The 15,735-nt window shown below is 33.2% G+C and overlaps 1 protein-coding gene across 1 annotated transcript; it reads left to right on the forward strand.

Annotated features, from left to right (window-relative positions):
* The first annotated feature begins 5,374 nt into the window (after window positions 1–5,374).
* On the forward strand, window positions 5,375–6,316 carry LOC149563723 (histone H2B.10-like). Its single transcript, XM_089826862.1, has one exon. The coding sequence runs from the start codon at window positions 5,446–5,448 to the stop codon at window positions 5,917–5,919; it is 474 nt and encodes a 157-aa protein (XP_089682988.1). The 5' UTR covers window positions 5,375–5,445; the 3' UTR covers window positions 5,920–6,316.
* Window positions 6,317–15,735: the final 9,419 nt, after the last annotated feature.

The raw sequence follows: 15,735 nt of genomic DNA on the forward strand, positions 1-15,735 counted from the left end.
AGTAGCTTACATCTTCTTCTATACTTTCTAGTTGAGTAGTTGAAACTGGCCTTTGCTCACATCGAGCCAAACACCCATTGATCTTCAAAGGTCAAAGTCCTTTGTTATGAGAAGAACTTTCACGAGTATCCTTGTTCTTCTATCTAGTCTCCAAATTATCATGCATGTTGAAATATGAGAGGCACTCTTTCGAGGACTCAGTAAAAGTCTTAGCCATTATCAAAGACCCAACATGTAGGGCCATGCAAGGCTCACAAAAGAATAACACCTTGATCACTCCACCCACAAACAAGAAAACAAGGCCCAAAAAGTCCTAAAGAATCTGCATTCAGTGCACAAGATACTGAGCCAACCACTTGAACCCACACGAGCGAGACTAGACAACAACACCACACAACACTAAAAAGAACAAAAAAAGCCCTCCACATTGACAAAAATCAAACTCTCTAATAGAAAATGGCAAAATAAAACCAGCGGAGAACCTTAAAATGCCTCTCAACCACAAAATCTTTCACAAAAAAAGGGCTGGTAAAGACACAATGACCTTAGCTCGTACCCACCTTAGAGCACTTGACACCATCTTATTTTTTTTTTTTTACCCTTTTAACTCAAAATTAATTATTTTAAAATAATTTAAAAATCTAACACAAATAATAGAAGTTTTATTTAATTCTAATTATTCATAATTTCATAATAATAAAAGATACAAATATAATGTAATATAATTTTTTTCAATTCTAACAAGGACGCATTGCGTCAAGTTCCTGCCGAAAGCTTATAAGATCAAAGTTTTAAAATATTAAGAATGTATGCAATACAGCTATATTAGTAGAATGTCAATTGATTTCTTAATACTTATGTATGTTTAGCTCAAGTTCATATATTACTATTTTATGACTTTTATTAAACGTTATTTTTAATTTTTTTAATTAAAAACTATAAAGATATAACAAAATGATATAAAGCTTTATTCTTTTATTTGTTAAACTAATTCACATTATAAAAGTAGATTTTCCACATATTTACATTGTAGAAAAGTCTAGAGTTAAGGAGAAATGTATTTTAATTTAATTTTTTTAAAAACATATGTCAAAACATGAAGAAAATATTCTTACATATGAGAAGATGGGTTATGCTCTATATCAACAAATGAGGAATAGATTATAAAATATGGGTATAGAATGCCAAGGATTATTGGGCATTGTACAAAATCGACAATCAGAAGATGCTGAAAGAAAAGTTAGCAGTAAAGAGCATCACTATGTCAAATAAAGCAATAACCACAATCCCAAGAAGTGGAGGTCCCAGACATGAAACTTTGTGAAACATAATATTGAGTGCCCAAGTAGCAAGATACTAATTACAATGTTGAACAAAAAAATTCTGCAAAGAGAAGTCATTTTGTGTTAGTGAAGTTCTACTTTGAGTTGCTCGGGACCACTCGCAGATCTACAACAGAATGTATGCATTAAATTTGTTCCTCACATATTAATAAAAAATAGAAAATCTCCAGAGACCACCACTTAGAATACAGGGACAAATGTATTAAAAAGCATTGGTATGAGACTTCCATAGCAAAAAATAATAATGCCACAGCTAAGGCCTTCTATTTTTCCCTCATTTGTGACATGTAGGTGAAATTATTTAGTAATTTCAACATAGTTGGGTTGTAGTTTTCATTATTAACCAAGTGGGTGAGGATAGAATTATTGCCAATTGTTTTGTTCATGGCTTGTAGTGATATAAATTATTATTTTTTTCTTATAAACTATTTTGGTGATAGAAATTATTTTGCCTTTTAGTCTACTCAATTGTAAGGGGTGAGATATTGTCGGTGAGCAATATCTACCCAAAGTCATCATAATTATGTCTGTCATTTGATAGGATGGAAAATGAACCTATGCTTTTCAGAGAATTGTGGTGAAGTTATTTAGTAATTTCAACCTAGTTGGGTTGTAGTTTTCATTATTTAACCAAGTGGGTGAGGGTAGAATTATTGCCAATTGCTTTGTTCACAGCTTGTAGTCATGAAAATTATTTTGTCTTTCTTATAAACTATTTGGGTGATAGAAATTATTTTGCCTTTTAGTATACTCAATTTTAATGGGTGAGATATTGTCAGCGAGCAATATCTACCCAAAGTCATTGTAATTATGTCTATCATTTCATGTGGTGGAAAATGAACCTATGCTTTTCAAAAAATTGTGGGGGGAATGCATTTGGCCATATACTTATAATTAGTATATATTAATTAAATTATAATATAATTTTATTAAGTGGGTGTGTGTGTGTGTGTGTGCAAGATTAATAGGGTATGGCACCCCCTTGTTTAGGCGTTGAAATACAAAGAAAACATATCACTTCCACTACACCAATTGAAATGTGTTGATCAAGATATGGTCATGTAGTGAATTATTTTGCCCTATATATTGTTTTCGATGATTGACATATTTTAATATTATAAAGAGTAAATCAAAATTTTCTAATTTTCTTAATTTGCACTAAACGGATGCATAAATATAATAATAATATTAAGTCCATATCCTAATCACTAATTTGGTGGAAACAATCAAAATATTATATATACCTACCTTGATCAGAAAATAGTTCTTAATGAAACTATAAATTAAGACTTAAACTTATGAAATACAAAATTCATACATGAATAATTGATAAAAATATAACTCAAAATTTACAAGTTACCAACTTATTTTATTAAATTTCTAAATTTAATTCATATAAGTAGAAAACTTGAAATCTTGCCCATGGCAAATTTTATTTATCGGGACAAATATCTTAGGTTTTGAAATAGAAGAAATGTGATAGGGAAATTAGTCATTCATCGAAATGTTATTTTCATTTTTTGAGATTTCATTCATTGTCATTTCATCTCTGATCTGTCGCTTGAGTTTCCAGTGTATTTCTCTACAAGATTTGTAAATAAAGAATTCTGTTGGAGGAGTTGAGATGGAGAATCATATTCCACAATCCTACCTGCAGAAACCCTCAGATATCAAATTTGCTTTCTCATATCAACTTAAAAAAGGGAAAGAAACAAACATACCTTCATTGAGCGCTAAAACCAAATCATCATCCATTATAGTAAAGATTCGATGTGCAATAGTAATAACCATGCATTCAGCATACTCTCTGTAAACTGTTTCATGAATAAGAAAATCAGTTTCGGTGTCTATTGAGGCGGTGGCTTCATCTAGCACCAATATACAATTTTTCTGAAGAAGAACCCTTCCTAAACACATCATCTGCCGTTGACCCATACTCCAGTTTTCTCCATTCTCGCTCACTACCAGCAAAGAAAGAATCAGATTATCTTGATGCGAAAAGAAAACAATCATCTGTGATATCTGGTCTTGATGTAAATTCCTGGATCACAAAAATTTAGAAAACAGAAATTAGAAACTATTCTACATTCCTGCACTATTATATTATTTCTATGATTTATCCGAATTCAAGGAAAACAAGAAACGAACCTGAATTGTGTCGAGGAAGCCTACAGTTTGCCCAAAAAGCTCTGTAATCAAACCTCCTAGATAATTTGCACATGAAGTATCACAGCCAAAAACTTGTGCATTGATAGCGATTTTTAACTCCAGATTAATCAAGCGCTAGTACAGATTTCGCACTGCCTCTGAATCCCGCGTCCTCCATTTTAGAAGAGATAAAAGTAACAAAAATAGAAAATCTAACCGTCCAATTCCTCAGCATTTACTCCAAAAAAGTTAGGCAAAAAATCAAAACTACTAGAAACTCAAATTCTCTTACTAAGACCAACGAAACCAGACGTAGAAGAATAAATAATTATTTAAAGTAGGGCATTCAAAATCAGGCGTGCTAAGAGAAGGTAAAGCGAAGCTTACCTCTGGAGAAGAGGTTTCTCCCAACCTAGCAAATTGAGTGAGGTATTTCCAACCGGTTCAACAAATCTGCTTAAGCTCAGATCTTATCAATTACAGATCTGGAGGTGGGGAATTTAACGCCTGGAATTCTTTTGAAAGCAGATTTCAGGAAATCGAGGGTTCTGAAAACCCATTTGCCCGTGATGATTACAGGGTAGGGCTACTAGTGTGGAAAATATGAGATTGTGCGGCGAAAAAAATGGATTATGAATGTTCTAGAATGTGATAGAAATAAAATATGAGAACATAATTTGTTATCAAAAGCTAGATGTTTCCAGACAAAAGGACGAACAGATTTTTTATAAGATTTGAAGCACAAACTTTTTATAAGATTTGAAGTATCTAAAATTTACATTAAATGCATGCACCAACCTCTCTCCAGGATTTTTTTTAGGAAGAGAAAAATATTTTAATTTTGAAGGAAAGTCAATTTTGGAAATTACTCCATGGTCACTTGTAGATAGTAGTTTTCCACAATCCATTAGAATTCTTAGCTGTGTTTTCTGGGTAGATTGTAGTTTGATGCAAAAATTGTAACACAATCTACCCAGAAAACACAGCTAAGAATCCATGGTCACTGTTCATATGTACTAGCCAATAGAAAGATAGATAAATATTTGTTTAAACATTTAACTTTAAAAAAAAAATTGTAAACATTATATATATACATACTTTTGGAAAAAGATTTTTGGATTTAATTTATCTAGACACTTCCACTTCTGTTGGAAAAGCCAAGTGTCCGTAAACTATTCACATGTAATTATGTGTCAGAATATACAAAAGATAAAGCCAAGTGTCCGTAAACTATTCACATGTAATTATGTGTCAGAATATACAAAAGATATTTTTACCTGGCAAATACATTGTCCCACTTATTTATTTTATTGGATGAATTGTCTTATCAACTATATTCTAGAGAAAAAAACTAGTTTTTAACAAAAATATCAAACCTTCCCCTGACTGTAGCAGGCTACAACCAATAACATTAGACATAAACGTTGAATAATAAAATTCATACAATATGAAAATACGTCAAAATTATATAAAAGAAAAAGTTTGTGAAAAATAAATACTTTTGATTGGACAATTTAATTGCAAAATAGCATTGCAATGAATGCTATAGTTTCCTGCAGGAACTAATAATAATTCATAATTTCATAATTGGTAGAAACACATAAGATACTATTAAAAAAGATATTCTTAATTTTGCCCTTTTAACTATTAACCGTTCTCTCTCGATATAATGACGTTTTCGGTACCTTTCAATTATGACCCTTTCGAAAAAGAATCTACCTATTTAATTTTTAATCGCAAACGGTGAATAAACACGTGGACGCAAAAGGCAATGAAAATTCGCAGCGGTAAAAGATCAACGGCTAAGATTACATCAACACTCTGCGATCCGTGTGCGAGGCCAGCAGCCAATAGAACAAGGAAGACATCATAGATATAAATAACTGGTACCCTCAGATGGACCTAATTGTGGAGATTTGTTTTCATTATCCGAGAGCAAAAACCAGAGAAAAAAATGGCGCCCAAAGCAGCAAAGAAGCCCGCGGAGAAGAAGCCTGCTGAGAAGCCCGTGGTGGAGGAAACAAAGGAAGTTAGCGAAACTGTTTCGGAGAAGGCTCCATCGGAGAAGAAGCCTAAGGTGAAAGCTTCCTCTAAGGCCGCCAAGAAATCTCCCAAGGCAGCCGGCGATAAGAAGAATAGGAAGAAGAGAAGCGTGGAGACATACAAGATCTACATTTTCAAGGTTCTCAAGCAGGTTCATCCGGAGATCGGGATCTCCAGCAAGGCTATGTCAATCATGAATTCCTTCATGAATGATATTTTCGAGAAATTGGCCGGCGAGTCTTCAAAGCTCGTCAAATACACAAAGAGGGATACTCTTTCCTCGCGGGAGGTGCAGACGGCTGTTAAATTGGCTCTTCCGGGGGAGCTTGCAAAGCACGCGGTTTCTGAGGGTACCAAGGCCGTTACCAAGTTTACTTCTGGTTGATTAATTGCGTGTCTGCGTTCAGTTACTTGACGGCTTATAGTAATCTAATTTCTGTTTCAAACTATTTGTTTTTTCAATTGAACATGATGGGAGGGTTTTCCGGTATCAAGATTTTTTGATAGGGTATGTGTCGGATTGTGCCGTCCATTTTGCTTCACAGACGGCGTCTGCGATTTCATTTTTGCGGCATTTAGGAAGGTGCCATGGCGTCGGTTAGTCTGGCTCTTAGGGTTTACCGTTTATCACAAGTGTAATCAAATTGAAGCCTGTCCATTTTGCATCATGAATGTCGTTTATAATCGGTATTTGGAATATTAATCACGAAATCGTGACGCTATTTTGTTTTTCTGGGTTTTAGGGTTTATTGTGTGATATATCGAAAGTGCTTTTTGCCTTCTATGCGTATCCCTGTTTATTTTAGCCGCCTTAATAAGTGAATTAATTTTATCTGTAATGCACGAGGTTTTTGTTCAATAGCATTTATGGATTTAAAAAGAGTGGTGGTTCAGATTTTTTCTCGGTTGTAATCCAGTTGTTTTGCGATAATTATTTGAGATAAGAGAATGTGAAATGTTGATGAAGTTCAACGCATTTTTGCTGAAAAAAGAGACTTTAAGAACCTTGGAATATATGGGATAGAAAATTTGTGCATGTAATTGCTTCAATTGATAATTGGTAGTTTCAAACATTTGGCGGGATGATCGAATTCATGTGTTGAGATAAATGTTGTCGCTTTCTAGGGCTTAGTTTAATCTGCAATGTTTCATTGTTTTGTGGCAAAATTGATTAAAATAATTTTAGGTTCATTTTGAATTTGTGAGACACTCTCGATTCATAGAAAGCTTTTTTGAGGGCCCTTATATGGTGTAAAATCTCATCAGGGTGGTTTGTTACTTCAGACTTTTGCTTTAATGTCAGTTTTTTGATAAAAAATCAAATCAGCATTTTTTGGGAGATTGGTGTTCAGCTTTGTTTCAATTTAATTTCTGTGATCCTCCAAGTCAATTTTGTCTAGAAGTTAAGGATATGTCACTCGAGAATTTTAAACGCTTTTTGGGTATTTCACAATTCAAATATGTCACTTGAGAATTTTAAACGCTTTTTTGGGTATTTCACAATTCAAATATGTCACTTGAGAATTTTAAACGCTTTTCTGGGTATTTCACAATTTCAAAAAGAGCTCTGCGTGAAGGCATTTAGATCTATCATTATGATCTTTAAGAATCATCATAGTTGATCTGAGTGAACCTAGGATTTTTTTTAATAATGAAAATCAAATCAATTTTCTGGGGCATTGACCAGGGCACCATGGCGTCTGTTATTCTAGTTTTTAGGGTTTCCTGCTTATCATAATTGTAATCCTTTTGAAGGACTGCGTCTATTTGGCTTCACAAATGCCCTTTGTAATGCGGTGTTTGAGGCGTTAATTGTTGCGTACTGTTAGTCCCTGCCTTTTAGATAGGCAGGAACTAATGTTTTCTTTCTCCCGCGCCGCCCCCCCCCCCCCCCCCCCCCCCAAAAAAAAAATTTTCTTCCTGCCAAACATGAAGCATATTGTAAAGTTTGAGAGACAATATTTAAAAAATCTATATATTATGTGCTAATTTCTGATTGGTTGATACAAATTTCCTGAAGATTTTGGGTATTTTAAACTTCAATTAAAAATGACAAAAAAAAATCAAAGGTACAGCTGTAATGCTGAATTAAATGTGTTTGGCAAGAGATAAGAACAAAATAAATGCTTGCATCCAATTGAAGGGTCGGCAGTGATATGGCTAGTTATTCCAGTTGGGCGGTAGCAATAGACTGTAACTGAGGGAGCAGTGAGGAGTACGTCTACAGCTCAGTCGTGAGACCTGTGCTGATTTTTTTATCAAGGTGGGTATAAAACCAAGCACGGGATAAAGAGTCAGCACATGCCCATCTAAATCAAATTTCTTCTGAACAAATGAAGTGTGAAGATGAATATGGGTGAAAGAGCTCTTGTATTATTTGTCTTCAAAATACTGATATTCGTTCACACGGTTACATGTTTTAAGGAGTTTGATTGAAGAATGTAAAGGAATGATCTCAAGGTTACATGTTTTAAGGAGTTTGATTGAAGAATGTAAAGGAATGATCTCAAGATTTTGAAACGAATGACTTCATGGGTAAGTTTGTTTTATTTTTTAAAACCGCCTTATGGAAAGCACATAACATCATCACATTTACTTTGCATTCAAAATTCATTTATTCACTCACCATTCTATTTTTCATGGTTAATATTTAAAAGATCCATTTTATATTATAGATTGAATGGGTTATAAATTAATAAAAGTTGATTTATATTATAATGTTTACTTAAATGATGTCATTGTAAGTTTGTCTTATTTTTTAAAACCGCCTTATGGAAAGCACATAACATCATCACATTTACTTTGCATTCAAAATTCATTTATTCACTCACCATTCTATTTTTCATGGTTAATATTTAAAAGATCCATTTTATATTATAGATTGAATGGGTTATAAATTAATAAAAGTTGATTTATATTATAATGTTTACTTAAATGATGTCATTGTAAGTTTGTCTTATTTTTTAAAACTGCCTTATGGAAAGCACATAACATCATCACATTTACTTTGCATTCAAAATTCATTTATTCACTCACCATTCTATTTTTCATGGTTAATATTTAAAAGATCCATTTTATATTATAGATTGAATGGGTTATAAATTAATAAAAGTTGATTTATATTATAATGTTTACTTAAATGATGTCATTGTAAGTTTGTCTTATTTTTTAAAACCGCCTTATGGAAAGCACATAACATCATCACATTTACTTTGCATTCAAAATTCATTTATTCACTCAACATTCTATTTTTCATGGTTAATATTTAAAAGATCCATTTTATATTATAGATTGAATGGGTTATAAATTAATAAAAGTTGATTTATATTATAATGTTTACTTAAATGATGTCATTGTTTAAAAAATTGAATATTCTTACAATTAAAAAGAAAATTTTAGGAGATTGAGAGTCGGAATTTTGAGTCTTTGATTTTTAGTCAAAAAGATTCTTGACCTTCAACCAATAAAAATATTAATTTGAACAACTTAAAAAAAATATTAATTTCAGCTGCAACTTCAAGACCTAATGGATCTCAATTCATACTTAAGGTTCAAATGTGAAAGGAACTACAATTTACCCATCACAGTTATTTTGTCCTTGTCAACTACAATTTCAATAATACTTCAAGAGTTTGCCAATTAAATACAAATACAAATAATATATAGAAATAAATATAAATATAAAAAATATATAAGTTACTGATATTTTATAAACTTTAATCTTTATAACAAATTGATATATATTATAATTCTCAACAAAGGTATGTTCCACATTAATGTTACTAATGTTTTTTTTTTACTCCCCCCCCCCCAAAAAAAAAAATTTGCAAATAATTGCATGATATTTTCCAAAGTTTTGTAAAGTTTGATTTAAAATTTAATTATTAAATATTTATTCTCATTTTATGATTGGTTCTGTGGCAAATTCCAAAAATTAGGAGGTCTAGGTTGCTCCATCTGAAAAAAGGCCTCAACATTTATTGAAGGACTTATCGCCTCACCGCCACTACAATACACAAGTTTTGCCCTGAGCTTCGACCAGGAGACTTGGCGGAGTGCTCTTAACAATGGATTTCTTTGCATGGACGATGAGGTTTGCTGTCAAACAAGGGAGAATGAGGCTTGCTGTCAATAGTCCAAAGGCAGGGACTCAAGCTCTCCCAAGAGCTCTTGTTGCTATTTTGTTTTTCTAGATTTCATGGTATATAGTATAATAAATCGATATTGCACTTCGCCTTAAATAATTTCGTAAGAAGAGCTCTTTTGTTTTTCTAGATTTCATGGTATATGGTATAATAAATCGATATTGCACTTCGCCTTAAATAATTTCGTAAGAGAATTCATTTTATCTGTAATGCATGAGGTGTTTTTTCAATGAATGGCGGTCTAGATCTTTACTCAGCTGTCATCCAATGTTTTTCTGAATAAAGACGCGATTTTGCGAAATATTTGGCATAATAGAATGTAAATTGATGGATGAATTCCTACGGGTATTGGAGAAAGATATTTTAGGAACTTGGAATATGTGGGATAGGAAAAATGTCTGATCGTATCGATTGTGGGATGTTCGATTTCATTGAATTGAAGTAAATATTGTCGCTTCTGGGGCTTTAATTAAATCAACACAATATTTCATTGTGTTGCGGTAAAACGAATTAAAAACTCTAGGTTCACCCTGAATCTGGGCGCCACTTTGGATTTCTCGGATGTTAAAACAACAGTTTTGGCAGATTGGCGTTTTAGTGCTTTGTTTGAAACTCAAGACATGCCGCTTCCCAAAGATTTTAAATGCTTTTGTGATATTTCAGAATCTCAAAAAAGAGCCCTGCAAGGAGACATAGATTCGCCATCATGATCTTTTAAGGGCCATCATAGTAATTTTTAGTGAAGCAAGGATTCAAATTTATGCTCTATTTCGTTCTCTTATATTGAGTCATGCTAATGGCGGGATTGTGCTGAGTAGGACCATTAGGGGAAAGGGATTGAATTACCAATAGTGGAGGCCTAAAAGATGGTGAGATAAAGGAATATGCCAAAACATGACATTCCTAGGAATGTAGAAAATAGTGAGATGGAATGAAGTAAAGATGGTTGGGGTATTGAAAGGAACATTTTGAGAATGGTTGAGTAGGACAAGTGGAAATGTTCTACATGCGAAAGCGGTGATGGGAAAGCAACATACAAATAAAATAATTGAAAAGAAGTTTTCTTATTTAAAGTCTATGGGAGCTTTATATATGATTCTCAACTTGTGACCAACTTTAAAAGAGTATTAAGTTCTCCATCAAAGAGAATTTAAGTTCTCCATTTAAAACTTGTGACCATCCTTAAAAAGAGTATTAAGTTCTCCATCAAATAATATAGGAAAAAGTCACCCAAATAGGCCTCATGTCATAAGATGCTCGTACACTTGTCATAACTCATTCCTTAAATAGCTCTTATGCGTCATAGGAATTCGTCATAACCATTTCAGCCATGATCTCCTTCACACACTTCAAAATGTGGACACATGTAAGTGATCAACATGCCAACTAGACATGTACACTCACATTTACATATTATTTACAAAAATACATTTTACAAAACAAATAATAATAAGAATAGGAATTATACAAGGTTGAGACACCTTATTGCTAACATTTAAGTGAAATTGCATTTGCTAACATTAGTGAAAGATTGAAGGGTTTATTTATGTTTGAGATTTGTGTGTTGCTATTGTACACATCACAAAAACATCATATAATGGGAGTTAACCTATAGGAAGATAATTGATAATTTAACTTTACATAATTTTGTAGGTAAGTTATATCATTAATGGTGTTGGAGTAAATAGGATTTCTCCTTATTTACTTTTTAACATTTGATAACTTAGTTGTTTTAGTTGGAAACATGATAAAGCTAAACATGAAAGCTTAGACTATCATGCAACTTTTTCTCAATTAAATCAATAAGACCATCAAATCAAATTAGAGCTCATGGTTTTTTGATAAGTCCTTTGCTTCGTTTCCTTCTAACATGTTATGTTGTTCTCAAGTAGATAAGTGCACCTACAAAATGAAAGTATGATGAAAATGATGACAAAAATATTCATATTCAGAATGAAACTATTGAGCTTGTGAAACTATTGAGGTCAATTTATGAACATTGGAAATTTGAAAATTTGATAATAAAGTTTGAAAACAAATCAATATTTGATATTTTTTTATTTATTATTATTAGCAAATGATTTAGCTAGTATTTTTTTAAAAAAATTAATTGAGAAGGACATTACTATAGAAGTGATAGAGTTTCTACATTATAAGATGGACTCATCTTTCATGCCATGTTATTTGGTAAGTTATCCCTTAGAATAAAGTCAATATGATGGCTTACATCTTAGATTGGTGACAAAGAGTTGGACACATCTTCCATGCTAAAACTTTTATTCTTTTGCAACAACTCTATCACTTTTATAGGAATGTCCTCTTTTACACTAGAATCACTTGTCATATCCTTTGGTTTCAATACCAAGGCAAATCTAACATTCTCCTCCTTAGAAGTCTGTAATATGTCTTTCTCTCCTATTGGCAAGATTCTTGATCTTTATTGTTTATTTACTACATTATTAGGTAAGGGATTCATGGTGTAACTCACATCATCCTTGTATATTGTGTAGACATTCTTTTGCCCATCATGTTGGGTTTTTACATCATATTGCCAAAGGCAACTAAGGAATAAGTTAGCCATGATAGTTGATAAGGACGAGGATGAGCAACCTTACATACCTTCCCATTTGATTTGCATGATGTCCAAAATAATGACTTCCTTTGTGGAGGTTCTTAGGGATTAGTGTCTTTAATAAGATTCTTTTCATCATCAAGATTTCCCCTTGTTCTAGAATTGCATACCAAGATGGAGATGCTACACTTTAACAATGCTCTTCTTGGACTGTTTGTGCCGTTTCCCTACCTTGTGAATTGGTATTGTTCTTCTTAGTGCATTTGTTTGCAATATTTCCCACTTGGACACATTAATAACATCTACTAGTAAATGGTCCATTCCCTCTTCCCAATCCTCCAAATATTCCTACGTTATCAAGTATCCTTCCTTTGAATGTCCCTCTAAAGATAGTGTTGCATTTTTGTTCACCTTGGTTGGACTCTCCATAAGTCATTTGAGGTTGGTTTCTTCCACTTGTACCCTTATTAATTTTCTCACCTTTTCTCCTTAACTTTGACTCTTCTTTAAGTGTTAATTGGAAATATTTGTTTATTGTATTAGGGGAAAAGATAATAATTTCATCTTTATATAAGATAGGATAAATTTATTAATGTCTAATAGGAGATCAACAGGGGTCTAAGGGACTGGAAACGGTACAAAGGGCAAATGTTAGCAAGTGGGAGCATTAAATGGTGTTTGCAGAAAGAGTGTGGAAGCAAAACAACAAAAGAACCAAGAGAAGGAAGATAAATAATTAAGAACTCCTTACAAGGGAGAATTAGTTAAGAATGGAAAGGTGTGCATTAGAGCAATTAGGTGCTTTGGAAGGTTGCCTTTGAGGCCTACAGGAAGTAGTAGTAGAGAGACATTGTTGAGTGTGATTTTTGTGGGGTCTCACAGATATGGTGTGAATCGAGATAGTGCAAGGAGACTACTCCAATCTTTGGGCAGGAATTGTAGGACTAAAAAAGGAGGTGATGAATTGCATAGGGGTTGGTGTTAAGCAAAGCTGGAGCTGTAGACTGCTCACGATGCTGCAGGGTCTCCTAGAGGTAGAGTGTAAAACAATGTTGGTCTATATATTTGAAGAGTGTGGTCTCCTAGAGGTAGAGTGCAAGACAATGTTGGTCGATATATTTGAAAAATGAGCAAAGAGATTGACACTCTTTGAATAGACAATAGAACCTCCCTTGGATCTCATAGTAAATGGGACAATGAAAGATAAAGTGATACTCAGTCTCAACCTCGTTGACGTGACAAAGCTGACAAATCCTATCCTCTTTGTCGATCTAGTGATTAGTTTGAATACGTAGTAGGTGAGATCCCACTCTAAAAGATCCCAAGGAGATGAGAAGAATGTGAGTCCAAAGACAAGTGAGGTACCAGGGGCATAGGATGAGATCATCCTTCCTATAAAATTTAACTCTATAGTTAATTGTCATAAATTGGGCCTTTATCCTTTCCCTCATCCTATAACAAGATGTGATCATACTTGTACCTTCTTTCACCCTCTCTCCTTGTAGATAATTATACCATGTAAGAGATTACCCTTCAAACTTAATTTTTTTCAAACCTAACCCTCTTTTCTTTAGGGAACTCCTTGTTCTCAAAGTGTTTAATAGTTCCTCTATTGAATATATATAACTTATTTAGAAACCATATTTTGATAGAACATAGGGATGTCACTTTTTCTATGTGAGGGATCTTGGCTAATAGAATTTAGGGCCTCCATAAATGCTCTTTGTTCTACATGTAACTCCACTTCCTGTCTTGGAGCCACTTCCTCTATCTCCTTGTCATATTCATCTTCATCGAATAAGAAATCACCCAATATTTCCTTACCCTTTGTCTTTTTAAGTTCCCTAGTCTTGGCTTCAAGTGCCTCCTTAATCATTTTCTTCACCATCTCTTGGGTTGATCCGATAGACCAACAGAGAGCAGTACTACTGAAGCTGATCCATTTCTTGGAGCAGTTCATGTGATTATTACTGGTTTGTATGAAGGGACATTGTTGCTGAATAAGAAAACTATGTTTCCATTAAGAGAACGAAAGCTTCTAGGTGCTTTAAAATTGATATTATTTAAAGTGTAAATTTAGTTTACTTTTACATTATTCATTTTGGACTGATAAATCCTTTATGTTTTTGTAGGTATGTTGTTAACCTTTCTATCACTTCATACACCACTTGATCACTTATACCAAATGATAAATTTTCTCCAATACTAAAATGATGCAGAGCCATAAGGGAAACAAGATGTCTCACCACAACCCACAACCTCACAACCTTCTAGGAACTTCAACACTTGCGAACAACCATTTCCTTAGGGCAAAATATTAAACAAACAACCCCTTGGGAAACATTTTAATAGTTAAAGCTTCTCACATCAACACATACTTTTGATGTAACTATTCTATATATGCCTTAGTATAATGAGGTTAGCTCACCATTAAGTTGTAGAGGATGCACTAGACTTGGTTTTATTCCTTCTCTTCTAGGGACCCATATAAACACACAAGCATCGATTTGCTTACACTCAACCCTTATTAACAAATGATTTGTAGAGGCCTCATTTGCTAGTATACCTACTTCAAAGATTTTTACCCTAAAATTATTGAAAATCCCAAACTAGTTAGAAAAACTAATGTAGTTATGAATGCCCATTTTTTTCCCATACACAACATTGCACAAAATGGGTTTTGGGTCTCACCTTTAGGGGTTCTAACTCGACACTGATCAAACATGCCTAATTTGGGAATTAGCCTTCTTTTACAAAAAAAATCCTTCAAATTGGTTTGTACTCTTCAATAAAATGCCTATGGTCTGTAGATACACTTGAAAGTACCAAATGCACTATCAATTTGGGCCAACCCCATTTACATTATTTTTTGCAACCTAGTTTCCATTCTAGACATAACTAGTCACATAGGGATTCCTAGTAATTTATTGGATACAACTCACCAATACCTTCGTCTCCTAGTCTGACACCACTATCAACCTATAATACATTGAAAATCACAACTTTACATCAATGACCACAATTTTCTAACAGTGGAGAGTCAATATTTTTGCATTTTTACTGTGAAATGCTAGGTGAGCAAGGGTTTGAACTAGTCTGCACTAAATTACAAATATATTCTACAAAACACTATGAGAAGACACCAAACCAACACTTACAAAAATATAATTCATTACTCTATTAAAAGATATTCATCGATCAATCATTAAGTCCATATTGGTCTATACAAGCAATAAAAACTCAAATTTTGTAAGACAATACCTTTGCTTCGGTCATCAAAGGCATAATTAGACATTTTACAACTTCAACCATCATAACCAAAATTCAAACCAAAAATGGTTGTTGGAAGGTAAGTTGCAAAATTTGCACAATTTGTTGTCAATGTTATCAAGCAACAATTAAGAGTTTTTCTCTCCATGACAACTTAGGATATTTCCCACCTTATCAACTCAAAGCTATATCCAATTGATCATTTATGGTACAA

This window comes from Cupressus sempervirens, chromosome 4 (genome assembly GCF_028749045.1).
Source record: "Cupressus sempervirens isolate cs-2001-9-10 chromosome 4, ASM2874904v1, whole genome shotgun sequence".
Lineage (NCBI taxonomy): Eukaryota > Viridiplantae > Streptophyta > Pinopsida > Cupressales > Cupressaceae > Cupressus > Cupressus sempervirens.